The 24,750-nt window shown below is 32.8% G+C and overlaps 7 protein-coding genes and 1 pseudogene across 11 annotated transcripts; 1 reads left to right on the forward strand and 7 right to left on the reverse strand.

Annotated features, from left to right (window-relative positions):
• The first annotated feature begins 132 nt into the window (after window positions 1–132).
• LOC104754217 (putative pentatricopeptide repeat-containing protein At1g02420) lies at window positions 133–2,172 on the forward strand. The gene has a single exon (XM_010476356.3). The coding sequence runs from the start codon at window positions 257–259 to the stop codon at window positions 1,745–1,747; it is 1,491 nt and encodes a 496-aa protein (XP_010474658.1). The 5' UTR covers window positions 133–256; the 3' UTR covers window positions 1,748–2,172.
• Window positions 1,681–2,626, reverse strand: LOC104754216 (ADP-ribosylation factor 1-like). The gene is made up of 5 exons (XM_010476355.3): window positions 2,476–2,626; window positions 2,327–2,403; window positions 2,132–2,251; window positions 1,921–2,060; window positions 1,681–1,839 (listed from the first exon to the last, which is right to left on the reverse strand). The coding sequence occupies exons 1-5, from the start codon at window positions 2,624–2,626 to the stop codon at window positions 1,755–1,757; spliced, it is 573 nt and encodes a 190-aa protein (XP_010474657.1). The 3' UTR covers window positions 1,681–1,754.
• Window positions 2,627–3,201: 575 nt separating this feature from the next.
• Window positions 3,202–4,206, reverse strand: LOC104754215 (ADP-ribosylation factor 1-like; annotated as a pseudogene). Its single transcript, XR_015586758.1, has 5 exons — window positions 3,969–4,206; window positions 3,825–3,901; window positions 3,631–3,749; window positions 3,416–3,555; window positions 3,202–3,337 (listed from the first exon to the last, which is right to left on the reverse strand). The product of XR_015586758.1 is annotated as an ADP-ribosylation factor 1-like (transcript).
• Window positions 4,207–4,453: 247 nt separating this feature from the next.
• LOC104754214 (ADP-ribosylation factor 1-like) lies at window positions 4,454–5,500 on the reverse strand. 2 transcript variants are annotated; one of them, XM_010476353.2, is made up of 5 exons: window positions 5,280–5,500; window positions 5,136–5,212; window positions 4,942–5,061; window positions 4,730–4,869; window positions 4,454–4,648 (listed from the first exon to the last, which is right to left on the reverse strand). In XM_010476353.2, the coding sequence occupies exons 1-5, from the start codon at window positions 5,428–5,430 to the stop codon at window positions 4,576–4,578; spliced, it is 561 nt and encodes a 186-aa protein (XP_010474655.1). In that variant the 5' UTR covers window positions 5,431–5,500; the 3' UTR covers window positions 4,454–4,575. The 2 variants fall into 2 exon arrangements, with proteins under 2 accessions (XP_010474655.1, XP_010474656.2); XM_010476354.2 differs by lacking the exon at window positions 4,454–4,648 and having other exon boundaries at window positions 4,726–4,869.
• A 533-nt stretch (window positions 5,501–6,033) lies between these two features.
• LOC104754219 (protein NIM1-INTERACTING 1) lies at window positions 6,034–6,666 on the reverse strand. The gene has a single exon (XM_010476358.3). The coding sequence runs from the start codon at window positions 6,538–6,540 to the stop codon at window positions 6,112–6,114; it is 429 nt and encodes a 142-aa protein (XP_010474660.1). The 5' UTR covers window positions 6,541–6,666; the 3' UTR covers window positions 6,034–6,111.
• Window positions 6,667–14,018: 7,352 nt separating this feature from the next.
• On the reverse strand, window positions 14,019–16,901 carry LOC104754220 (polygalacturonase At1g48100-like). Its single transcript, XM_010476359.3, has 6 exons — window positions 16,216–16,901; window positions 15,933–16,100; window positions 15,617–15,664; window positions 15,323–15,530; window positions 14,930–15,014; window positions 14,019–14,814 (listed from the first exon to the last, which is right to left on the reverse strand). Exons 1-6 carry the CDS (start codon window positions 16,669–16,671, stop codon window positions 14,304–14,306), a joined length of 1,476 nt encoding a protein of 491 aa, XP_010474661.2. The 5' UTR covers window positions 16,672–16,901; the 3' UTR covers window positions 14,019–14,303.
• A 3,846-nt stretch (window positions 16,902–20,747) lies between these two features.
• Window positions 20,748–22,901, reverse strand: LOC104754222 (uncharacterized). 2 transcript variants are annotated; one of them, XM_010476362.3, is made up of 7 exons: window positions 22,552–22,865; window positions 22,350–22,449; window positions 22,176–22,271; window positions 22,010–22,062; window positions 21,209–21,257; window positions 21,077–21,124; window positions 20,748–20,991 (listed from the first exon to the last, which is right to left on the reverse strand). In XM_010476362.3, exons 1-7 carry the CDS (start codon window positions 22,797–22,799, stop codon window positions 20,917–20,919), a joined length of 669 nt encoding a protein of 222 aa, XP_010474664.1. In that variant the 5' UTR covers window positions 22,800–22,865; the 3' UTR covers window positions 20,748–20,916. The 2 variants fall into 2 exon arrangements, with proteins under 2 accessions (XP_010474664.1, XP_087351223.1); XM_087495097.1 differs by lacking the exon at window positions 21,209–21,257 and having other exon boundaries at window positions 22,552–22,901.
• Window positions 22,828–24,747, reverse strand: LOC104754221 (uncharacterized). Of its 2 annotated transcripts, XM_010476360.3 has the most exons (8): window positions 24,345–24,747; window positions 24,144–24,243; window positions 23,937–24,032; window positions 23,808–23,860; window positions 23,672–23,720; window positions 23,534–23,581; window positions 23,358–23,438; window positions 22,828–23,267 (listed from the first exon to the last, which is right to left on the reverse strand). In XM_010476360.3, exons 1-7 carry the CDS (start codon window positions 24,584–24,586, stop codon window positions 23,364–23,366), a joined length of 663 nt encoding a protein of 220 aa, XP_010474662.1. In that variant the 5' UTR covers window positions 24,587–24,747; the 3' UTR covers window positions 22,828–23,267; window positions 23,358–23,363. The 2 variants fall into 2 exon arrangements, with proteins under 2 accessions (XP_010474662.1, XP_010474663.1); XM_010476361.3 differs by lacking the exon at window positions 23,937–24,032 and having other exon boundaries at window positions 24,345–24,728.
• Between the last annotated feature and the right edge of the window lie 3 nt (window positions 24,748–24,750).

Below are 24,750 nucleotides of genomic sequence, written 5' to 3' on the forward strand. Positions count from 1 at the left end.
CCGGTTTAATTTGGTTTAAATCACCAAATCCTCCTGATATTGGTGATATCCCGGTTTAATTTGGTTTAAGTCACCAAATCCGAATTTCGGTAAAAATAACGGCGGTCTCTATCTCTCTCTCTCTTTACTTTAACCTAAAACAAGTCTAGTCTAGTTCAGTAAGATTGATACAGAGAAGCTTCGTTTTCTTGTCTGATTTCGAACAAAGCTCAGATCATTGTCGACGATATATATCCAAGAGACTCGTTTATTTAAGATGACGATGACGCTCCTCAAGCCCTTATCTTCTCACGTTTCCAATCTCCGTCTCTCTGTATCGTTTCTTCACAGCGTGGGCGTGGCACTACCTTCAGATAGAGAGAAGCTTACCGTAGTAGAAGAAGACGATGACGACGCCGAAACTGTTTACCGGATGATCAATGGATCAAATCAGCAAGGAGATTTGAAGGAATCGTTGAGCTCCAGTGGAATCCACTTGTCCAAGGACTTAATCGATAAGGTTTTGAAAAGGGTAAGGTTTAGCCATGGGAACCCTCTGCAAACCCTAGAGTTTTACAGGTACGCTAATGCTAAAAGAGGGTTTTGTAATTCATCGTTTTCTCTAGACACAATGCTCTATATCCTCGGTAGAAGTCGACAGTTCGATCAAATTTGGGAGGTTTTGATTGAGACTAAGCGAAAGGATCGATCTTTGATATCGCCAAGGACTATGCAAGTGGTTTTAGGTAGAGTTGCTAAGTTGTGTTCCGTTAGACAAACTGTTGAGTCTTTCTGGAAGTTTAAGAGATTGGTTCCTGATTTCTTCGACACGGCTTGTTTCAATGCTCTCTTGAGAACTCTTTGCCAAGAGAAGACTATGACTGATGCTAGGAATGTGTATCATAGCTTGAAGAATCAGTTTCAGCCTGATTTGCATACCTTTAACATACTTTTATCTGGTTGGAAATCATCGGAAGAAGCTGAGGCTTTCTTTGAGGAAATGAAGGGGAAGGGGTTAAAGCCTGATGTGGTTACGTATAACTCTTTGATTGATGTGTACTGCAAGGATAGAGAGATAGAGAAAGCTTATAAGGTGATTGATAAGATGCGGGAGGAGGATGAGACTCCTGATGTTATTACGTATACAACTATCATTGGTGGTCTTGGGTTAATTGGTCAGCCTGATAAAGCTAGAGAGATTTTAAATGAAATGAAGGAGTATGGATGTTATCCTGATGTTGCGGCTTATAATGCTGCTATTAGGAACTTTTGCATTGCGAGGAGGCTTGGGGATGCAGATAAGTTGGTGGATGAGATGGTGAAGAAGGGTTTGTCTCCGAACGCTACTACTTATAATCTGTTTTTTCGTGTTTTGTCGTTGGCAAATGATTTGGGACGGTCTTGGGAGCTGTATAAGAGAATGTTGGGAAATGGTTGTTTGCCGAATACACAGTCTTGTATGTTCTTGATTAAGATGTTTAAGAGACATGAGAAAGTGGATATGGCTTTGCGGTTGTGGGAAGATATGGTGGTAAAAGGCTTTGGTTCATATACTTTGGTTTCGGATGTGCTTCTGGATCTGCTTTGTGATTTGGCTAAAGTCGAAGAAGCTGAGAAATGTTTGCTTGAGATGGTTGAGAAAGGTCATAGACCGAGTAATGTCTCCTTTAAAAGGATCAAGTTGTTGATGGAGCTTGCGAATAAGCACGACAAGGTTAATAACTTGAAACAGAAAATGGCTATATTCGGTACAGTGATTCCGCAATAACATATCTTTACATTCTTCCCGCATTTTGCAAGAGCCAGTCGAGTCCTTCATGTAAACCATCACCAGAGAGTGCACATGAGCTCTGAGTATGCCTGACAAACCACACAGATCATTAGAAGATATTAATCCTCTTCGGGAAATTAGAGTTTTGAAAGTTTTACGTATTGTCTTACCAGTTTCTCTGCCAGTTTTTCTTACGAAGAGAAGCAAGATCAAGCTTGTTAGTGATCTCAGAAGCAGACATAGCACCAGGAACGTCATGCTTGTTTCCATATACAAGAATAGCCACACTGTCAGGCACACTCCCTTGTATCTGTTATTTTACGACATTCAAGCATCAGATTATGTGACTTACTCAATGTTTACAAGACAGGTTTATGTTACCTCATCAATCACCATGTTAAGAAAATTTTTTGCCTCTTCGATTCGATTTCTGTCTGTGCTATCGACTACAAGCACAAGCCCTGCTGCTTGGTGGAAGTAATGTTTCCATAATGGAAACATCTGGAGTGTTGTTTTCAATTAACCCATTAGTCAGGTATGATCTTCACATTTCTAAAATTAACAACTTTCTCTTACCTTGTAACGCTGTTGGCCGCCCACTTCCCAAATGCTCAAGGTTGAATCTTTGTATTTTATGCTTTCCACCTCAAATCCTAGAGAAACAGTGATCCATTTTATAGGAGAACTCATATAGAACAATGGGTTGAATTGATTGCTTTACTTACCAATGGTTGGCATGTTTGTTGTAAGGGTTTCTCCGGTTTTGAGTTTGTGCATGATTGATGATTTTCCGGTACCGTCAAGACCAAACAACACTATTCTCTGTTCGGTTTCTTGGAAAAAACCTGAAAATGGCTTTCCCAGAGTCATCCCCATTTCTCTTTGTTTTTTTGGCAACGAAGTTGACTTTGTTTGGCTTTGGGAAGCACAGGGAGAGGCCTTAAGAGAGAGTTTTAAAATCAAACGGTTGAAAGCTTAAGAGTTAAGAGTTGTGTAGTCCGTCTGATTCAAGATCCCAAGAATCAATCATAAAAAGTCAACCAGTTGACTTTGAACATCATTAGTTGTCCGATTCATATTGTTTATGCCAATTAGTAGTGTATATTAGTAGATTTGGGACGTTCTTGAGAGCTCTATGAGAGAATTTTGGGAAATGGGTGTTTGCCGAATACACAATCTTGTATGTTCTTCATCTGATTAAGATGTTTAAGAGACACGAGAAAGTGGATATGGCGATGCAGTTGTGGGAAGATATGGTGGTAAAAGGCTTTGGTTCATATACTTTGGTCTCGGATGTGCTTCTGGATCTGCTTTGTGATTTGGCTAAAGTCGACGAAGCTGAGAAATGTTTGCTTGAGATGGTTGAGAAAGGTCATAGACCGAGTAATGTCTCTTTTAAAAGGATCAAGTTGTTGATGGAGCTTGCGAATCAGCACGACAAGGTTAATAACTTGAAACAGAAGATGGCTATATTCGGTACAGTGATTCCGCAATAACAAATCTTACATTCCTCCCGCATTTTTCAAGAGCCAGTCGAGTCCTTCATGTAAACCTTCACCAGAGAGTGCACATGAGCTCTGTGTATGCCTGACAAAACACACAGATTAGAAGAAATTAACCCTATTCGAAGAATTAGAGTCTTGAAAGGTTTTCGTATCTTCGTACCAGTTTCTCTGCCAGTTTTTCTTACGAAGAGAAGCAAGATCAAGCTTGTTTGTGATCTCAGAAGCAGACATAGCACCGGGAACCTCATGCTTGTTTCCATATACAAGAATAGCCACACTGTCTGGCACACTCCCTTGTATCTGTTATTTATGACATTCAAGATCAGATTATGTGACTTGGCCAATGTTTACAAGACAGGTTTGTATGTTACTTACCTCATCAATCACCATGTTAAGAAAATATTTTGCCTCTTCATTCGATCTCTGTCTGTGCTATCGACTACAAATACAAGTCCTGCTACTTCTTGGATACAATGTTTCCATAATGGAATCTTCTAAAGTGTTGTTTACAATATCCCAGTATCAGGTACGATCTTTCATATTTCTAAACTTAAACAACTTTCTCTTACCTTATAACGCAGTTGGCCACCCTCTTCCCAAAAGCTTAAGGTTGAGTCTCTGTATTTTATGCTTTCCACCTCTAATCCTAGAAACAATGATTCATGATTTAGGAGAAGTCATATATAGAACAATGGGTTGATTGCTTTACTTACCAATTGTTCGAATGTTTGTGGTAAGGGTTTCTCCGGTTTTGAGTTTGTGCACTATTGATGACTTTCCGGTACCGTCAAGACCAAACAACACTATTCTCGGTTCGATTTGTTGGAAAAAACCTGAAAATGGCTTTCCCAGAGTCATCCCCATTTCTCTTGGAAAAAAAACCGGAAAATGGCAACGAAGTTGACTTTGGAAATCACAGGGAGAGGAGAGTTTCAAAGTCAAATGGGTAAAAGCTTAAGAGTTAAGAGTTGTGTAGTCCGTCTGGTTCATATTGAACATCATTAGTGATACTTTGAATCAATCATAAAAGAAGTCAACCAGTTGACTTTGAACATCATTAGTTGTCCGATTCATATTGTTTATGCAATTAGTAGTGTATTATTTGTTAAAACAATCTTGTTCTGTTCGACTAGATATCAATTACGGGCAGTAAAAATCTCTTAAGTAAAAGGTAGAGATACTTTAGTTCATGATTCTTTGAGTTTCAACGTTGATTTAATCCGACACACGTCTGAGTTAAGTCAAATGTGAGATTTATTAACACAAACACTAAGTGAAACATTAAAACAAAAAATTAACAAAACATTCTTCCCGCATTTTTCAAGAGCCAGTCGAGTCCTTCATGTAAACCATCACCAGAGAGTGCACATGAGCTCTGTGTGACTGTGTATGCCTGACAAAACACACAGATCATTAGAAGATATTAATCCTCTTTGAAGAATTAGAGTCTTGAAAGGTTTTTGTATCTTCTTACCAGTTTCTCTGCCAGTTTTTGTTACGAAGAGAAGAAAGATCAAGCTTGTTAGTGATCTCAGAAGCAGACATAGCACCAGGAACGTCATGCTTGTTTCCATATACAAGAATAGCCACACTGTCCGGCACACTCCCTTGTATCTGTTATTTATGACATCAAAACATCAGATTATGTGACTTGGTCAATGTTTATAAGACAGGTTTGTATGTTACCTCATCAATCACCATGTTAAGAAAATCTTTGGCCTCTTCGATTCGATTTATGTCTGTGCTATCGACTACAAGCACAAGCCCTACTACTTCTCGGAAGTAATGTTTCCATAATGGGAACATCTGGAGTGTTGTTTTCAATAACTCATTAGTCAGGTATCATCTTCATATTTCTAAAATTAACAACTTTCTCTTACCTTGTAACGTTGTTGGCTGCCCACTTCCCAAAAGCTTAAGGTTGAATCTTTGTATTTTATGCTTTCCACCTCAAATCCTATAAACAATGATCCATTTTATAGGAGATAACTCATATAGATAAATGGGTTGATTGCTTTGCTTACCAATGGTTGGCATGTTTGTGGTAAGGGTTTCTCCGGTTTTGAGTTTGTGCATAATTGATGACTTTCCGGTACCGTCAAGACCAAACAACACTATTCTCTGTTCGGTTTCTTGGGAAAAACCTGAAAATGGCTTTCCCAGAGTCATCCCCATTTCTCTTTGTTTTTTGGCAACGAAGTTGACTTTGGAAATCACAGGGAGAGGCCTTAAGAGATAGTTTCAAAGTCAAATGGTTGAAGCTTATGATTTAAGAGTTGTGTAGTCCGTCTGATTCAAGATCCCTGAATCAATCATAAAGTCAACTGGTTGACTTTGAACAACATTAATTATCCGATTCATATTGTTTATGCAATTTAGTAGTGTATATTTGTTAAAACAATCTTTTTATGTTTGACCAGATATCAATTCCGGCCATTAAAAAGCTCTTAACTCTTAAGTATTGATATTCTTAAAAGGTAGAGATACTTTACAAAGAAGTTGAACAAATTTGCTCTAATAGAATTTACGGTTTTCCGGAATTTTCACATCGAAGAATTATATAATTAATTTTTTTGGCATAAATTTCGTACTTTATTATTGGTAGAGATTTGATCTAGAGAATGTAACTATACAACATCTCACACCAAAAAAAAAGTTACTATACAACATCTAGGAATCTTGAGTAGATCTGACAGGATGTTTTAGTTCATGATTCTTATTAATTTGAGTTTTCAGCTTATTCGTCTCAAGGTTGATTTAATCCGACACATGTCTGAGTTTAGTCAAATGAGAGATTTATTAATCACAAACACTAAGTGAAACATCAAAACAAAAAAATAATAATAGATTAGTTTACTACAATGTAAGATTAAGATCTAAAGCCTTGTCTTGTTTTAGCTTTTCTGCTTCGTCTTCTTCTTTCACCTTTGTATCTTCTTCCTTGTGATCCGAAACAGTCATCATCAATGGCTTCAAATCCGTACAACACTGAGAGAAATCCTCCGGCTGAAACGCCGGAACTACTATACGAGACCTCTCTCCGCTGTTAGATTTCTTCCTAACGCCGCTAGAATTTTCAGCTAACTCTTCACGTCTACGTTTTCGTGCTTCTTGATAGTTTTTGATAAGCTTAAAGAAGGTATCAATCTTCTTCTCTTCTTCATCTTCGTCTTCTCTTTCTCTATCATCGATCCTCATCATCGTCTCCTTTCTCTCCACATTATCGTCTTCGTTCATGGTCTCTAGGGAGTAATTATATAGCTTAACTTGTTGTTTGGGATACATTTACAAAGTGAAATTGATTTTTTGTTTTGGAAGAGAGAGTGAAGAAGGCAAATATTCTTCTTATTCGTCTGATGACTTTCTTTTAAAGAAGAAAATATAGTCGTCACGAAACTTCTTATGAAAAGACGAAAACACCACCTCTTTAGTCCTTTGGTTTTTGGAGTATTTCTTTTGGACTAGGGGAACGTTACAATTGCGTCAGGTGATGGGTTTGGATGACAAAGACGAGGACATTGAAGCAGTTACGAGATTACGTCATTGTAGTGACGTGATCTATACAACACACACACAAACACTCTCTCTCTTTACTTGGGAATGTAATTACTTTTGAAATAAGAAAGACTCAATCATCAAATACTTGACTTGATGCGTTTACTTTACTCGTTGGTTGGTCGCCGAGAGATATTCTAGTAGATCCGAGTGTACACTATCTTTTTATTATGAACCGTTAGATTTTTTTTCCTAGGCATGTTTTTGAATCTAATGGTGGAGAGTAAGTTTTTTTATATATAAACGTACTCCTCTTACTATATATTTTCGAATTATGAGAATTTAGAAAAAGGTTTTGTTTTCGAATAAAATCTCATGTTGTCGGCCACTTGTATCAACAATTAGTACAAGTGTAAATTAATTTGCGAAATTTGCGTGGAATAATAATTCTTTGAACTATTTTTGTTCTTCTAGATGAACGGGTAATTGAATGATCTCTATAGATGGTATTTAAAAAACAAAAGATTAATGGTATTTAAAAAGAAAAAGATTATCTGTTCTTCCACAATTAATTATATATACTTGGTCAAAGTTTGTATTTTTGTAATTTTGTAGCATGGGTTTTATTTATTAGTTTTGCTATTTTGTTTTGCAGCTCTCTCTTGTTTTTTTTAAGAACAACCTTAAGACTTTATTCTTTTTTATATTTTGGATGAACCAAAAAACACTATCATATCGATACAATTGACAAAACAAACTATTTTCGACATAAACAAGGAAAAGCCCTATTCTTCCACATGCATATGTCAATTCTTTATTTTCTTTCTTTCTTTCTTTCTTTTTGGCAATCAGGAAAGAAAAAATCGAAAAATATAGACCCAATGGGTTTAATCATGAATAATTGTCATAGAGAAAAGCCTGATGGTCTACGCGTCAAAGTTTAAAATACAGGCCCAATGGGTTTAATTATTGCTTGTCTGAATTTGTTAAACCCTTCCTTTTATGGGGAAAAACAAAATTCCTTTTACTTTCTTAAAATGAATAACCTGACTGAGTTATATAAAAAAACATATATACTGTAGACTACATGAAAAGAATGTATAGCCTGATGTGTTTTTGTAAAAATATTTGTAGGAGATTCTGCTTTTCTATACTGTAGACTACATACAGACTGTAGTACTAATATATTTAATCATTTATAATAAACCTTTGGCACAAAACGATACTCATACGTACACTCGTAAATCTATTAATTAACTGAGAAGTAAAGTAAGTGCATGGAGATGCATGCTGTTGGTCTGTTACTCTGTTAATTAAACACATGATTAAGTTTGGTTCCCCTTCCCTGTAAAAGTACCCTTTTCTATGTTTCACATAATTACTATTCATTTTTATATTTTTTATTTTCGTAAGAAGTATCATTTCACATTTGCATTTTAAATCAATTTTTACCAATCTAAGCTTGATAATGAAATCTATATAAGAAGACTGCATACTCATATTCGAAAAGAATATTGTATAAACAAAAGAGAATTTAAAATAATTTTAAAAATCTAAAAAAAATGGGTAAAATACTAATTGAGGCAGACAAACTTGCACAAAAGCTGAAAGCTTGAAAGTCAAGAGTGAAGCCAAAATAAAAATAAAAAGAAGGTGGAAGAAGGAGTGGCTGAGAAGAGTCACCTTTTATTTTACTGCGACATTGTTAGAGTGACTGTTATAAACAAGGCTTTTTGGGTCTACGACATCCTTTATTCTCTCTTCTTGCTTTTTGCATCCTTAATTCACTTTTGTGTAAGTATTCTCTTTTCGTATATATAAAGATACACAGCAAAACACAAAACACGCATTATATATACCATGTTAGTGCATGCATGTAAAGTGGAGAGTTTAAGTGTTGTAAAAAGCATAATTAAGAGATTTCAACTTTTATGCATCGCAAGACCTAGCTAGTTAAAATTGGTGGAATAAACCTATATTAAAATTAAGCTAAATGTAAGCCGGCCAGAGGCAGAAACATTGGAATTATTGAGGTTATTTTTAATCCGGATAATTAATATATTTAACAGCAATGCAACTATAGAAGAAGTGTTTAAAATTTTGGCTGTGATGTTACGGTTAGAGAGTAAATAAAGTAAATCCTGACTGGTATATATATATCAAGTGATAACTTATCGGAGAATCTAAACTCAGCCACAATTACAAAAATTACCAATAGAAAAATTCTTTTGTCGATTCCCTAAAGACTTCTAGACCAGAAAACTGCCAAAATACATTATTTAGGAAGACTCATTGACAATATAAGGAAGCAAAGATCAAATATGATACGGTTCGCCTAATAAATGGGAATGGCCTAATGTGAGGGTATGAGTGTGATGGGCATAGAGTCCTAGGTAATAATAATATATATAGAGTGACGATGAAGACAAGCGAGAAGGATAATCTTCATAGTTGATACGATAAGCTTACCAAGATAACTAGACTATGTTTTATGTCCACTTTCTTATTTCATTTACGTATTTGTTACCATGATTGGTCATTTTTAGTAACGTTTTGATGATAAATATATAACTGATATAACTTTTTTTATTAAGCAAGCGCACTTCCATTAATATCGAATAATTCTGATGTATATATCAAGCTCTCCTATATATGTAGATTTCCTTTACGTATCAAGCTCTTTGGTTTAGTGGGTTAGTACTAATACATTTTCTTGTTTTTTACGGCAAATGGGTTAGTACTAATACTTTATACTATTAAATACATATTTACTGATTGCTTGTATATTTATGAGTATGCATATCTAGATTAAAGGTTAAATACGTTAAATTTGGATTACGTGGTCACACTGAAAAAGGGAGAATCGGAGGTGGGTATGTCTAACATTCCAATTGCGACCCACCAAACTTCTCCATTTGTTAGAAACTTGATATTTTAATGCAAGATAATATACATTTACAAAAACGAGAATCGGAACTTAGAATCCTTCTGACCAGAAAACCCTTAGAATCTTCGAGTGGCCTTGTAAGCTTTTCCAGTTATCCTTAACCTCAAAAAGAAAGTAAAATAGTTCTTCTGTTGTATTGTAAGTTGTGTCCAAGTATACGTTTTTATATATAGACACATACGCGTGATTGATTTCCATAATTAGAAATTACATCCTTATATGCCTAACATACCAAGTACGTGTTTTTGATTACTTAAATATCTATAATACTTATATTGAAATATTAACACAAACACATAATTCATTATTACATTATAGTTTTCTTCATTATAAAATCTTAATTTCACAATGTGTGCTGGGTTCATATTACAATTTTGATCCTGTAATAATTGAAGTCTCGCAAGATTTTCCGGATTATATTACAAAATATGAATAAGATGAGATCACCAGCTCTAACAATTAATACATTCTATGACTATATATGCATGCATACATTTCTATTTATGTGTAATTGAAGATATATGTGCTTTAGTGGTTGCGCGTGCAGAGGTGAACCAGGTAAACTTTAAACAAGTTGATCATAAGATATCAAACTTTAGACGTCCAAAAAGTAAAAAAGGAACTCGACACTAAATTATTAATCTTCAAAAGAAAATAATACGTTGGGAAAGATGAAAACAATTTTGGTTAAAAATGGAAATTGTTTGGCCAAAAGGAGAAATTGTTTCCTATTTCGTTCTATTTGGTCCATCTTGTTGTCATCAAACATTTTATTTGTTTCATAAATTTCAATTATTGAAAATAAATTAACATCTTTTTTCCACCAAGATTAAATATCATACTATATGATTATGCTATATTAGTTGACAAATCATATATATAAAAGTAGAGTTTCAATCTATCCTTATTGGTCCACTTGGCAATGCAATTTCAACAAAAAAAAAATTATATTAAAACACAAAGTTAAAAACAATTAATTTTCACATTTAACTCACATAATATAAAACTGAAATCTTTATAGCTTCTCCCTATAAATTATGCATTAAATTTATATCTCTACTAAGTTGAATTAATCAATTGTATTAAAATAAAACAATAAATTAGAATTGTAACTCTCATTTTTCTAAATGTAATTTTTCATCATTTCTCTTCCTATAAATACTCATTATCTTGTTCTCTTAGTCTATCACTCTTTCATTCTCTCATCTTCTTCCACTACTCTCAAATCTCTTTTTTGTTTTGTTTTGTTTTGTTTTGTATTTTTTTTGTTATTGTTGTTGTATGGGTTATAAAAAATCAAATCAAATATCATTGTAAAAGCTTAGTTTTAGAGTTTGTATGATATTTATATCTTATATAGTTATTTTAATCTTTTAAAATGTTTATCTCCATTTTCTATTTTATATTAACATCTTATAAGTCATTATTTTCATACTTCCTTACAATATTCACCATACAATAAGATCATAAAGTTGAAATGATCCATATGTAATTATCTATTATGTCTCTGGTTATCTCACATATTCATGTATCATTTTTAATAATATTTAAAGATCAATATAATTATCCATTTATCCATTTATAAAGACTATTTTGTTTTGTGATCCAATTGATAAATCTGCAGAGATCAATATAATATATATATTTTTTTTATGATTTGAAGTTTTTGAAAACAAAAAGAACATAATTAAACAATTGATTTTTTTGTGTCTTTAATCAAAATAAAAAATGATCCAAAAAACAAAACATATTCAACTGGAACTTAAATATAAAAATAAAATATAATTTTAAAAATATCATTTCACTAAATTCTCTAAAGATGAAACCATTAGTATGAAATCTAGCACTATAAATTAAATTGATGAGTGAAAACCAAAAAAGTATAAGCTATCCTTGGGATTTTAAAAATTATTGAGATTCGAGAATTCATATAACTTTATAAGAAACTAATTTAGTTTGTCACTTAAAAAGTAATATTTTTTATTTTGAAATATTATGTGTAAGTGTTGAGTTTATATCAACAAACAACCAAATCATGTGAATTCTGATTCAGCCACTTGGTATTCCTTTTATTTTAGATTATAAAAAATTAAAATATTTATTTATAATTAAAGACATGTAACTCCATTTAACTCAAATGTAACTCCTATCCAATAATTGTACATTAATTCATTCCTCCTACTAACTTATTATCTTTCAAGAGAAATTATTTTTGGTTAAATTTTAATATTTTTTATTTATTTTGGTTGGCTAAATTTATATTCATATTTTGGTTGGCTAAATTAATATATTTCTCATGTAAAATTATTGTTTATAATATATTTCTCATTTCAAAGTTTAAAGCAATATATCATATATATAAAAGTAAGGTTTTGGTCTCTCTTTATTGGTTGATTTTCATTTAATGTTTTCTATTTTTTTTTTTTTGCTTTCTAATTGCTTTAAACAATATTTAAGATCCAATAAACACAATACATTTAACTCACACATTAAAATAAAATTATAACTGAAAATAAAATAAATTATGCATTAATCATATTCTACCACTCAATTTTATTCAAACACAATAATTTACTATTGTAACTCCATAGTTCTAAATGTAACTTCCATCATTTCTTATCATATAAATAAGCATTCTCTCAATCTATCATTCTCTCATATTGACATTCTTTTACTATTTCATTTTCACATTCTCTCATTCTCTTCTACAATACCTCAAATCATTTTTTGTTTTTTTTTGTTATTTTTGATTTCTTATTTTTGTTGTATGGGTTGTAAAAAAAAAATGAAATATCATTGTAAATTGTTAATACTAAATTTTAATTTTAGAGACTACATGATATATATTTTACATTGTTCTTATTTTAAAAGATTTATCTCCTTTATCTAATTTGGATTATTATCTTTTTTTTTTTGTCGTCGGATTATTATCTTATAAATAATCATTCTCTCTTCCTCTCCCACCAATATCAAATGTTGTTATATCTCATATGTATTATAAGAGTTTGATTTTATATTTTAATTTAGAAAGTATTATATATATATATATATATATATTACATTGTTCTATTTTTTAAAGATTCATCTCCATTATCTAATTTGGATTACCATCTTATAGTAAACATTCTCTCTTCCTCTCCTACCAATATCAAATGTTGTTATATCTCATATGTGTTGTAACTTGTAAGAGTTTGATTCTATATTTTAATGTAGAAAGTATTATATATATTTAACATTGTATTCAATTTTTATTTTATTTATACAAAAAAATATATATATTTTTTTTATATTTTTTGTCTTTCTAATCTATTCATAGTTATATTCTTTCAAGAAAGTGTCAACTACACCACAACCCACGCGTTGCGTGGGAAAGCACCTAGTTACGGTTAAACAACAATAATGCCTCAATTAATCATCTTTCATGCAAAACATTAACATAGAGTGCATTACGTGCTTTGTGAGATTAAAATCAAATGAACACAAACTTTAGTACTTTACAATTATTAAAAGATTTTCAACACTACAAAAAGGTCCGAATTCTGACCAAAATATTGGTTGGAAAATTGTTTTTTTGTTTCCCTCTTAATTTCCCACTTAAAGCATGTGTGTTTACTATTTACAATAATTGTATATAAATAAATAGTTCGTAGCTTTCAATAATAATAATCGACCAAAATGAAAACTACTAAACTTCTGTTTGGAAAGGAGAAAATAGCTAAGTTAAAATCATTTGATTTCCAAACGACTATTAGGTTGTTATTTCGATTATTTGATAAATGATTAACCAGATATATATATATATATTCTTGACTAAGAAAGCTACACGTCGAGAGATAATGAACATATGTTTAAGTGCTTTTTATATATAGTTTACTTTTCATCGCATTTAATATAATATCTAAGCATTAAAACAGTTTATATTACTAGTTCTCGACCTACTAAAGAGACAAAGACACCTTCCAAAAGTTGGAATATTCTTTTCTACTTTCTACTCAAATAATCAATCCACTAGTATTTCCACGATATATAATTGCTACCAAACAATTAGCTTAAAGAATTAATGTTACCTAAATAGAGAAAAAAATCATTCTACCACCCATTTAAAATTTATAGGTTCTATTTTACAAGAATATTTATTACTTCTTTCTCTCTCTTTTTTTTTTAAAACATCTTTTTGATCAAAATTTAAATAGAAAAATACATGAGAAACTCACAAAAACAGCTATAACATTGATATTAAACAAAGAAAAAAAGAAAGCAAGCTATATACACAAGTGACATATAACATTGAAGCTAAACAGAGTCTTTTATTAAAAAAAGATTGACAAAAAATAAACACACATGCAGTCTTAGTATTAATTTTTCCATCCTTAGTAAAACAACACTAGAGAATCATCATATGAAAATTGAACATGATCATAGAGTTCCTTTTTAAAATACTAGGAGAGGCAAATAAAACGTACCACTCCTCAACGAAAAATCATCAAGGAGTAGTGTTTCCTATGATGATTTATGTACATTTTTTCTCTCTAAAATCTCGTAAAAGGTTTAGAATATATTGTCTAACTCAATTATTCTCAATCTTTACGATTAGATGAATTGCAAATCACGATGAACCACACTTGTCAACAAGAGCTCCTTGCAACGCCGTGGGAGGATCGGACATGAGACACCAAACCGGAGGAATCGAAAGCTCTTCCGCAATTCCATAAGCATTCCAACAAAACGGATCGAAAACGATATCGCCTTTCGCTGGAAGCAATTCGATGTCGGAGAGAGTTAGATTTGTGCATGGAACTGCATCACTGCATCCAAAATGCATCGGAGGACTTCTAATATCGTAAGTTCCTCTGATGCCTTGGTATGCAATATCAGATACAAAAACGGCAGATGTTTTGTTAGCACAATCTTTGGTCATGCAATAGTATTGGTCAATGATGATAGGGTTACGGACTGAGTCCACGTGGATGTTGTTGAACGTCACGCCTGAGACCGAACCGGACCCACCTTGCCATGTTTTGATCCGAACTCCATTGTCGGAGTATTTTATGATTGAGTCACTAACCGTTATGTTTGAGACGCATGCGTGTGAGTTGTGATTGCCCAAACTTCCGATGCTGATAAGAAAGAAATAATATAAAGAAGTTGTTAATTAAGTTATTAATTTGGACCTATGTGATCACAAATGTTTTTAAAATTAGTTAATCATGATTAAAAAGAGAGATAATAAACCTAATTCCATGGCCACCGGGTCCACAAGTGAGATTCCGTATATCAACATCGTAGGATCCGGAGCCAATCGATACACAATCATCTCCTGCAAAATAGAACAATGAACTTAATTATTCAGACATGAATTAATCATTCCCAACTTTTGTGTGTTTTCTACTTTTTCTTGATAAAGGCACGTTAAGTATATTAAAAGCCGGTTAGACCGCTTAATTCATCGGTTTTGTTAACCGACTTTGATCTAAAACCACGGAAATATATATTAAATGCTGGTTAGACCGCTTGATTCATCGGTTCTGTTAACCGACTTTAATCAAAAACCACGGAAATAATATATTTCTTTTTTCAGCGGCTAACAATTTTAAAAATTATGATATATATAGAACATGTGTATACCATTGGAGATGATGGAGTTGTATATGGTAACGGAGTTTGAGTTCTCGATGTGGATGCCGTCGGTGTTGGGGCTTAACGGCGGAGCAGTGATGTGAAGGGAGTCGACGTGAACTCCTTGACATCCGTCGAATCTGAAATGAAACTGCGGGCTGTTTTTTATCTGTAGACCTTCCACTCTTAGATTCGAGCTCATAAAGAACCTCAAAGCCTGCATGCGCGCAGTTCAATTCATTATTTAACAAACTTCTATAAGGAAATTATTAAATTGGGCTGTAAATTTTACGTCGAACTTACAATGGGGCTGTCGCAAGGACCGGTAACAATTGCTGATTTGTTGACAGTCTGTATAGAAAAATATAGCAAAGTAAGTTTTGTATCGAAAAACCTTTAGTATATAATTTTTATTCTTAAATATATTTTTTATTGAGGAGTTTTATGTTGATTAATCATTTTGAAAACAGAACTTAAGATTACTTTTGTAATAAAGTTATAAAACAAAATAACATGGTGATTTGATTGGAAAAATATTCATACACGTGTTCTCTCAGTAATGAGTACTAAAATATTTTAAATTAATAAGACTAAAAATATTATAATTAGTTTAAGTTACCCGGTGAGGTTTACAGGGAAGATCCCACCATTTTTGTCCCCGGCCGTCGATAACTCCGGCGCCTTTCAACGCCATTCCGTCGACTCTATAGAAGACAAGCCATTGTCTCTTACTCACATTGCTCGGCCACGACTCTGGTCCGTCTGGTGTTACAATGGTCCCATCCACCTAATTAACAGTGGATTATAGAAAAAATGTTATACTAAAAACAAAAGCCCATTTGCTGATTATATATGTAGACAAATAAAACCTTTCGAATATTTATGTTGTAGAGAAATATTACTTGGAAGAATTGGTAAGAGCGGCAAGGACCGGTGAAAATGGTTGATTGAATCATGAATGTATAGCCGTAAGGGACAAGCAACACCGAATCCGTGTTGTTCTCGTTGTTGCAAGCCGAGTCCCACGCAGTTTTGAATGCTTCAGTGTCGTCGGTTTCACCGTCTCCGACCGCACCGAACTTCCTCACGTTGTAGATTCCGTTGTTGTCTTCTTCAGGCTCGTCGGAAGGTGACGGTGGCAGTGAGGGTGCCGGTGTATCAGGGGGGCCCGGGGGAGGAGTAGGAGGCTGAGAGATGGATGAAGGAGGCGGCTGTGGTTTTGAGGAGTGGTGGTTATGGTTATTGCGTTTGTGTTTGTCTTTGTGGTGATGGTATCGAGATTCGGTTAAAGAGATTAGTGTGAGAAAAAGTGCGATGAAGCAGAGGATTTGATTGCGATTATACGTAGAAGTTAACATTTTTCTAGGCTTGAAAATGTGTTCTTTTGGTGGTGACTTTGAGGTGAGTGTTTGGAGATAAAAGTGTGTAAAGAATAGAAGTCGCACTCACTAAGTAGTAGAAAGCTTCTTGGAAATGTTAATGCAGCAAAAGCAGACAAGTCTTGTTCCTTTATATATACTGCTGCAAGGTCGTGAGCTTATAGGAAGTGGAAACCGATTCTGAAATGTGTTTTTTTTCTTTACAAAATAAAATATCAATTTTTAACAAGTGGTGTATTGATACCCTAAAGTTTACCGGGGATTTTGGGGGTTTATTGATTAGGACTGTTACTGTATATGGTTGTGACTTTTTGTAAATTTGACTATCATTACTTCTTCTTCTTCTTTGTATTAAGGGTGTTGTGAGTGGTTATATGATAGTTTAAGTTTGATTGGCAACATTTTGGCTTTAAAATTTGCTATTTATTTAAAGGGGTTTTACATCTCTAAAAACCTACACCATAGACCATAGTCAATATGTATGTACTCGCCATAGACCATACTCAATACGTTATCTAGTATGAAATTGGGTGGTATTCACAATCTTCAGCGGGATTATTTACAATCTTCCAACTTTTTATAGTAATATAAATCTCAAATAATGTCATGAGTTGTACATTTATTAATTAGTAAATTATATTTAATTTATTATTAAACTCGAATTAATTTCTTATTATGCTTGATAAAATAAGTTTTTTTTTGTCTGTATGTAAGTAAGTACTTCCATACACCTTAACGTTTTTAAAAAATAAAATTGCACACCTTAAAAATAGGATTCAACTATATATTTTATCCGCTTTTGTTTAATTTATCCCCACTTTGAAAGACTTTTCTGGTGGATATGTATATATATTGTATTTCGGACAGTTTATTCAATACACGACGAAACATATAACATGTAAAAAGAATTATTCTCCACTAGGGATACGAAATACATCTCTTCTTAGTTCTTACAATAATAAATAAAAAAGTTTCGTTTTTTTTTTGGTTGGAAAAACAAGGAAAATTAGAAGGGAATGTCCACGAGTGGGTTATATCTAACTTCTTTCGGCTTCTTCAGTGGCCCAATCCTTTCTCATGTATTTTTTTTTTTTTCTTTTCTTGTAGAAAAGGTATTGAACACATGAATTGTTAAATACATGGATAAATTTATTGGCATGTCAAGGAAAATAAAATATAAATTTGTAGAACCGACCAACCATTATTGTGATTTGTATACACAGAAGACACTATTGAGTATTGTTTTGATCGTATTTGAGGATTTCACCGCCCATCTTTACACTTTTCGGTGGAAACCAATAATGTTTGGTCTCTCAGGCACCTCATCTTCTCTTTTTTTTTTTTTTCCTTTTCCAAAAAACAATACTAGTATTTGTAGCACATAATTTTTGCAAAACTACAAGTCTATATTAATGCTTAGGTAAAAAGAAAAATAGTGACCTTTGGTCGTTTTAATAAATTATTCCTGATCATTGAATCAAGATATCATTCTATAAAACAAGAGTATATGTTGTTACAAAGAACAAAAATTAATGATTGATGATGTGATTTAGTACGAAGATGCATAATTTTGAATACAAACGCTTATTGTCCTCTTCTTCATATTAACTTTCGAAATTTTAAATGGACCTATAATTTTATTTAATCAATATTTTTTATCAACCAACCTCATTTACCTAATTTTTCATTTTTTAGGATATTCAGTCAAGTCGCCCTAACATTATCATATAAGAGCATAATGAAATGTATATTTTTTTTTCAACAAGAAACATAATGAATTATACGTGCAGTTTGTGACCTCATCCTCCACACAAAAATGGCGGCTCTAATACGACATACTAAAGCTAATATTAATTGCTAAAACAATTCCATAGGCTTAAGTACGGATACTTTATAAACATCATAGCTAATTGTGTATAAATATAAATATTTGATTTCTGTAATATCCAAATCTATTGTAAAACTTATACATGTTATATTATCCATTGAACTATCTGAGTATTTATTTATAGTCTACACATGAGATAAAAGAAAGTGGAATCTATCCATTTACTTAAGAATATTATCTAGTTCAAAATTTTTAAATACACTAATATTACGATAGATTTTCATAATAAAATGAGCATATGTTATAATATATATTTGTGGAATAGTATGTATTTTTGTCACATCTGTGGAATAGTGTTGAAAGTGGAAGGTAAAGTCACAATCTAAGATGGAGATTGATATGAACAAGTTGGTCCATATAGGGCAAGAGGCTATGTTAAGTGCTTAAGGATACCTATAAGACTCTAAATGTCTATGGCTACTTTAAGAGTATGGAAGATATTGCATGCTTCTTTACAGGAATACATATAGACACATACATGTGTGTATATCATCGTGGGTTTGTGAAATGAGATATTATGGAAGAAGTTACATATACATATATACACACATGTGTATTTTAGTGTGAATAGAAGCTATCGAGTCTTCAAACTTCTGCCCCAATCTAGAGGATTTGGTAGCTATACACTTTGCTTAATTTCCAGTGCACTGCACGTCTCCGTAGTCCATACTTTGATCCATCTTCTTATTTATCGAACAATTGTCATCTTTAAGTGGTAATAGTTAGGTGATAAATTATATACGTAGAAGTGTTTCCAATTTATTGGGGTTGACCAATAATATTATTGACTTTTGTTTTATCTATATAAACCAAATTGCTTAGTTGAAAAATTTAAATGTTGAGTTTTGTTTACGAAGTTTATACATGAAAAACACTGCTCAATCGAAATAAAATCTATTAAAAATTAAAGTTGTGGCCATAATACAGTGGTTTGCCCAAAAAAGGCCATAATATACAGTGTTTATTACTTAGGCGATTGTTTTTTTCATAGTATCATATTGAAAGAAAATTATGATATCATCAAGATTTTCATGTGGATATTATAAAGTGTATTTTATATGGTACATTGAAATGTGTATTGCCGTCTTTGCTTTAAATAAAAATGATTGTGTTTTTAATATATCCGTCAAAACAATTATCATTGTTAACTTTAGGTGTCGAATTAACGGTTTTTTAGTTAGATGGATAATATTATTGCAAGTTTTTAAAAGTAGAGGCTGGCTGCTCTTACATTATTATTTTGTTTTTGGCAATTTTTTTTTAAAAATTCCTTTAAAGATTACATATAGTTATATACACACAGAGACAAAGGAAAAAGATCCGTTACATATCATATACACACACACAGGTAGAGGTAGAGGTAGGAGTGGAGATGTCGGCTAAATTCGAAATGATTAAAGGAGTCACACACTTGTGACATCCGCATGATTTTTACCCACCCATTTACTGTATCTCCCACTTCTCTCAATGGCTTTGAGAGTTGAGAGTTGAGACACACACATTACACTCTATCTCTCTGTTAAGGCCCTTTTCTAGAATTTTTATTTTTATCGTTGGCGAAATCTTTAACGGTTTTTCTTAAGACCGTACAACTCAAAAAGCTGTGCGAAAACGAATAAAAGATTGGGGGGACGGGATAAGACCAAACAGAACAGAGTGGAAGTAACTATAATTTGTCGTTTACTCGTGGGCCAAGCCCATTAGCAAACTATGATCGATCGAATCTAACTAAAAATTGTTAAACAGGCGGCAACTCAGTTTTTTTTCTTCCTTCTTGGTTACAACTTGCAAGTTGCAACAAAGTGTAAAAGAGAATAACAGTTCAACGTACAAATGATTAATTCTAGTAATTAGTTGACTAAAAAAATTATACTATACTAATTATAATCGTAAGGGTGGGGCATCTAATCGAAAAACCAAGCCAAACTAAAATTTTAAAGCTGAACTCTAATTCGGTTTAGTTTTGTTATATTCAAAATCCAAAAAAAAACCTAAAATAAAAACATCTAACGGAACCAAACTGATATTAGTTCAAATGATTTTATTTAATAAATCTGATAAAACCCCCTTAAACGGATTTCTTAACTTCTATCATAAGAATGCATTCATATAATAATCAACTCAAAGTTAACAAATAATAGTCTTGTCACGAGCAATCGTTATGATCTTCTAGAAAAACATTGACCTTAGATTTCAGTAAATTAATATGATGAACAGCATTGCATTACATTACATGGTTTGAACGTTTCATAATCCAAAACCAAAAAAATCATTTATTTGCCTAAAGCAAAGGAAGTAAGTTTCCTGGTAACGATTTCTTGATTCTTTTGCCTTAATTAAATGGTCTTCACGAAGGCAGCAAAATGTTCCAATCCCCCACGAATAAGCTTCTCCATAAACGGTTTAATTGCCTGATTTTTTTTTTAATACGTCTATAAATAAATATTGAGACTAGCCTAAACGAACATAAACAAACAATACGTAGAATAGGCTTACGAATGCAACTGGAGCAAAAGCATGTGGAACTTCAAATGAAAAATTCATCTGTAAAAAAAAAAAAAAGTGGATAAATTTAACTCAAAAAACAATTAAACTTTAACATAATTACAAATTGACAATATATCTAACCTCTACTAAGCAGGAGGAGGGACCTCTCGGGAAAAATCGAACACTGCCTCTGTTTTAGAATTATAATTATTGTTATGAGTTATTTCTTGATATTATTGCTATCCCCTTTTTAATAAAAGGGAAGTACACAATATAGTTTTTATAGACTTTCTATTTTTAATAAATGGTTACAAATGGTTAAAAATAGGTTATAAATAGGTTATAGATTAATTTATATATTAATCGGTTACACCTAAATATTGGGTGCAACCTTAATTGGGGATATTCCAAATTGATAATTGATATATTAATTGTAACAAATAAAATCATGGATATTCCAAACTGTATTTTCGGAAGGTTTTAGTCCTATATCAAGTTGTACCAAAGATCTTTAAACACAATATTACAAATTTACTTTCCACATATTTTATTGATAAACCACAACGTTCAATAAAAATTAGGACCTGTGCTAGAGCACGGATTGAATTTTTTATATTTATATTATAATTTTAAGACTTACATACTCTAGCACGGGTTAAATTTTTATATACTCTAGCACGAAAGCTGCTGGACACACTCTAGCACGGATTAAAAATTTTATATATTCTAGCACGGATTAAAATTAACAATATAAGACTCACATAATAGATTTACATTCCATAAGTGATATTTACCATAAAAATTGTTTGCATGAATTGCATCCAAATAATATTATAAACAATTACATATATAATATTTTAAAAATAATGAAATGCATTTCAACCCGTGCTGTAGCACGGATCCAAATCTAGTTGAATTATAAATCAAATTTCTTGACTATACCTATTTTTAAAGCCTTCGATAGATCTCCAATGCAGCTTTCGATCTGGTATAGGCTGTGTTGAGAGAATAAAGATTCAATTAAACTCGTTAAATCTTATTTAGTTCTTTGATCAGCAAAAAAAGAAAAGAATCTGATTGGTTGATTTGATATAAATAAAAACTTTACCTGTAAATTTTTAGCGAGAAAATGATACTCAATATTTTGTCCAAAAGACTCGAGTTTTACCAAGTAACGCGATAGCTCTGGTCTACCCTCCATAGCCTAGGGACGATCAAAAGATTTGTGAGCAATAACGATATCTTCTAAGGGATCTGTTTCCAGAGTTGAGTTGCAAAATACCTCAACAGATGACACAAATGGCATCCACTTTGGGAACAATTCACGATCTGCGTATAACTTGTAAGCCACGGCAGCTGGTGCATCCACTACCATCTTTACCCTGCTCAATCCACACCAAATAACCTCTCTATAAAGTATGGAACATAATGATGATAATATATAAAAACGTTATGGTATAGTTTCGTTGTCTGAGGAAATTTACGTGACGTCTTCCCATTGCATAATGGGTCTGAAGGGTTTAGGAGAAGAGGAGACTACGGAACCACCGTTAGAGTTTAGTAGTTTTGCAGAGTTAGGTGATGAGAAACAAGATAACGATGATAACATTAGCAGAGAAGACGAAGACGAAGATCGATGAGACTGTAATGGAAAAGCTGCAGACTTGATTGTTTTTCTGAAACAAACGGCGGATTTGGTTGTTGGAGCTGTACCAGAAGCTATTGATGACATTTCTTTGATTGCTCTTGAGAGGAATAGATTTAGAGTTAATCAATAATGAGTATTCATAGATTTAAGAGATAATTTTGTTTTTCCAAAGAGACAAATGAGTAACAGAGACTTGTCAAGGACCATTGTCTTTAATGTTATTACACTCCACGCAAAGTGGGTTGTCGTGTTTAGACAAGTAAGCTGAAATTTGTAACGAGAAAAGCTCTCTTTGCCCGTGACTTTGTTTCTTGTTTGTTCTTTTTTGTTCTGTTTTACTCAATCAAAGCCAATATACGTATATGGTTTGATTTTTTTGGAGTTTCTCTTTTTTCTTGGTGACCTAAACAAGAATTTGTGTCATTATTAGAGAAAGAAAGATTGTTACTTTAATCATACAACATTCACAGTAGAGAAGCTCTCTAATCATGAGATTTGGTAGAGTTTCCAGATCATATATGTATGTACCAGGAGAAAGATGCATAGAGATTCCTGCAAAAATGTAAAGTGTTGGCTTTTTTTCAGCTAATGAACTGTTTTCAGGTTCTTAACTTGTTTAATAGATTAAGAACATGAACTGACCTTTTTTTAAGTGGTTTTGGCCATGGTTGCAAATCTTTCAAGTCCACCTCTAAGCAATCTTTCTAAAAAAGGCCGTAGCGCCTGAATTCAGGAAAATTGTAAGGTAATAAGAAAAAAACAGTCTAATATATAACATTCAGCGTCACATAGAGATTTTAAGGTAAGAAGTTACTCACTGATGCCACGGGGGTTAATAGCGCAGGGACTTCATATGATACAGTTAGCTACAAGATAGAGCACAAAACGCATCAGAGAGAGTTATTCTAGTAGTAAGTATATGGATGATGCGTAATCAAGAATGGAGTGTTCTTTACTTCTACGATGCATGATGAAGGACCTTTAGGGAAGAATCGAACACTGCCTCTGCATCGATTAAAATTCAAATGTTAGGCTCAATTTAGAGACGATTAGAAAGAAAAAAAGTTGAATATATCTGATCTCTTTGATTACTTATTAGGAAGACCTTCAAGAGATCTCCAATGAATCTTCTGATTAGGAGTAGGCTGCAACAAGCAAAAACAAAACAAAATCAAGATTGTGATCGGATTGTGTAATGCAAAACATGTCATATATACTTGCCTGTAGATTCCGAGCAAGCCAAGAATACTTAATGTCTTGACCAAAAGCATTGTACTTGAGTGACCAACGTGAAAGGTCAGGCTTGTCTTTTAACACCTAACACAGCAGAGAACAACCCTAAACCAAGTTATAATCTAAAAAGCAAGCAAGAACCTCTTTTCAAATCTAAAGATCGAAACTTTTATAAGATAACATCAAAATCTTTACCTCTACGGATGAAATAAAAGGCATCCATTTAGGAAAAGATTCACGATCCAAGTAGAAATTATACGCTACGGATACAGGAACATCTACTTCCATCTTCACTCTGTTTCAAACCCCCAAAAACAAAGATTGATATCAGATTTTCAATTCCAATTTCAAAGCAGAGAAGAGAGAATTAAAAAAGAGATTTTTTATTTTATTTACGAGCAGTCTTGCCACTCCACTGAAACAGAGAGTCGTTGCCGCTTAGGAATAATGAATCTGGATCTGCGACTAACGGAGGAAGAGTAAGAGAAGCCATTTAGGGTTTTTGGAAGCAGAGGAATGAGAGAATATGAAAAGGGTTTATGATCGAAGCGAATGGGTGATTGGAGGAGATTTGGGAGTTTACAGGTTGTGGAGGACAAGTGATTGATCGTGTTCATATTAGTTGCTACTACAGACATCGAAGCTTCTTCTCTCAGTTTTGCCTCTTGTCTCTCTGTGAATGATAAGACTTTCAAACCTTCACAGCCACAAAAAAAAGAGGAAAATCTGAAAACTTTGGTGTCAGAGATTTTGCTCTGTTTTACTCGTCCGTACACAATCTTTGCTAATATAATCAAACTAA

The sequence above is a fragment of the Camelina sativa genome, chromosome 17 (assembly GCF_030686135.1).
Source record: "Camelina sativa cultivar CO46 ecotype springtype chromosome 17, ASM3068613v1".
Taxonomy (NCBI): Eukaryota; Viridiplantae; Streptophyta; class Magnoliopsida; order Brassicales; family Brassicaceae; genus Camelina; species Camelina sativa.